Here is a 2,052-nt window from a genome sequence, read left to right on the forward strand (position 1 = left end):
TTCGTGACTGTAAGGTGTTAAGTCCCTGTTCTTACTGTGAAACTTTCAGATGCAAGCGACTCCCACCAAACAGAGACATCCTCCCAAGTCAAGGACAATAAGGTGAGTCTGGGCTATGGCATTTGGGGAATGAAGAGTAGGATGAGTAACTCCCTTGGGATATACTCTAATTTTGTAGGGTGTAGAATAGAGGAGCCTTGATTTCTAAGGAAACACCCTGCTTTCCTCCCTTCTCTTAAAGTTCTGATATCTGCCCATCTGAAGTTAGTTACGTGTCTAGATTGCCCCCAAATAGGAAGGTTGACGACTCTGTTGCTGTGCAGAGTAGCATCCACGGTTAGGAGCTCTAACTTGGCTGTCTGATAGACCTCTGCTCCAATCCCTGCCCACCCCTCTCGTAACCTCTAATGTCAGTGGTTCTGATAGAGAAGATGAGGAGGTGACAGCACCTCCTCATAGGGGGTAAGTGAGGATGGAATGAGATGAGGCATGTGAAGCCCTGGGCTGGAGCACAGCACCCAGTGAGTGTGCCAGAGGTGGCCTTCAGTGCTGAACGCCCAGACTTCTGCCTTTGGTTTGCCTTCCAGCCTCTGGTTGAACGGTTTGAGACATTCTGCCTGGACCCTTCTCTCGTCACCAAGCAAGCCAGCCTCGTGCACTTCCCGCCGGGATTCCAGCCCATCCCTTGCAAGCCTTTGTTCTTTGACCTGGCCCTCAACCATGTGGCTTTCCCACCCCTCGAGGACAAGTTGGAGCAGAAGACCAAGAGTGGCCTCACCGGATATATCAAGGGCATCTTTGGATTCAGGAGCTAACCAGGCCCTTCCTTGGGGCGGGGGGAGAGCCTGACTCTAAATCTGTGTTGTGAGAAAATCCCAGCAAGTTCCATGATATTAAATCCAGGTCCGCATTGGCCCAGGGTGGGAGCTTGACGTCCACAGCCCTGCGTTCCTATGTCTCGTGTGTTTATGCACTTGCATCCTTAACCCTGTGCAGGAGGGCGCCTGTCCTCTTCCAGTAAATGTGTGCAGGGTCACTCTGTCTCCCACACCTCCTGGGGACGGGTCCCTGCCGTCCGGCCCCGTGTGAGCCGTGACTCCCTTTAGTCGGTGACGCACTCGGGGGGAGTCCACACCATCCCTGGTGGGCCCTGGAGCTGTGTTGTGCTTCATCAGTACCGTGGATTTGACGTTGGCTCGTCCGTGCTGTGGGCGGCTGGTGAGCATCAGCACCCCTGAGGGGTTTGTCCGTAGCCATGAGCATCGGCCCGTCCCTCCGGAATTACAGCCGGCCTTACTCCCCTTCACCTCCAAGTGAAAGAACAAGAAAAGAGCTCTATTTTTAAAAGAACTGTGTTGTACTCAGAAATGATTAAACCAAATCTTCTATTAAAAGGCAAAGATGGTGGAGACTCTGTCCAGTTTACATGACCTCGCCCCATGTCCGGCCCTGGCCCTCTCCTGGGCTGCCATGTCTGACCCTGTGAGGTCAAGTTCATCCAGCTTCCAGGCAGTCAGGTTATTGCCGAGGCCAGGTAAGGCTGTGGTAGAGGCACTGTTTTTAAAGAGAGTTGCCAATCTAGTTTTTAAATGCCGTTGTATTTTAAGCAATCGCCTTCCTTATTCTTTATTTTTTTCCTTAGTCATCCTCATTTCTTTTATATCATCAGTAATAGAAGTGACAAAGGCAGTGTAAGAAAGCAGGGAATAAAAGTGATGTCCACTTGAGACGCACATGAGACCCCCGAATCCCTCCAGACACCAAAACCCACCAGGGGACGTGCTGGCTTAGACAGTGGTTCAGACGTCCAGCCAGCCGGAGTGTCTGGATGGCCAAAGATCTGTGGATATTATTCCAAAAGGGAAACCCAGTGTGGGCAAGACGGTGCTTCTTGTTCTGAGTGAGTTGCGGAAAGGGATCGCCAGAGTTAGAGAAGGACAGTGGGAATACAAATGCAACTTTGTCGTTAGTAGTAGGTGGTCAAGGAGCCTTGCGATGCTCAGAGGTGTGATCGGTGTCTTCTCTCCTAGGATTCACTTCGAATCAAAGAGC

General features: G+C 51.4%; 1 protein-coding gene across 1 annotated transcript in view; it reads left to right on the forward strand.

Moving 5' to 3' along the window:
• SRP68 (signal recognition particle 68) overlaps positions 1 to 2,003 on the forward strand; it is a 40,984-nt gene extending 38,981 nt beyond the window's left edge. The window contains exons 12-13 of the mRNA XM_023729420.1: positions 50 to 102; positions 588 to 2,003. Coding sequence (XP_023585188.1) covers positions 50 to 102; positions 588 to 815 — 281 coding nt within the window. The 3' untranslated portion in view covers positions 816 to 2,003. The remainder of the gene's footprint in view (positions 1 to 49; positions 103 to 587) is intronic.
• Positions 2,004 to 2,052: the final 49 nt, after the last annotated feature.

This window comes from Trichechus manatus, unplaced genomic scaffold, assembly GCF_000243295.1.
Source record: "Trichechus manatus latirostris isolate Lorelei unplaced genomic scaffold, TriManLat1.0 scaffold00028, whole genome shotgun sequence".
In the NCBI taxonomy this organism is placed as follows: Eukaryota; Metazoa; Chordata; class Mammalia; order Sirenia; family Trichechidae; genus Trichechus; species Trichechus manatus.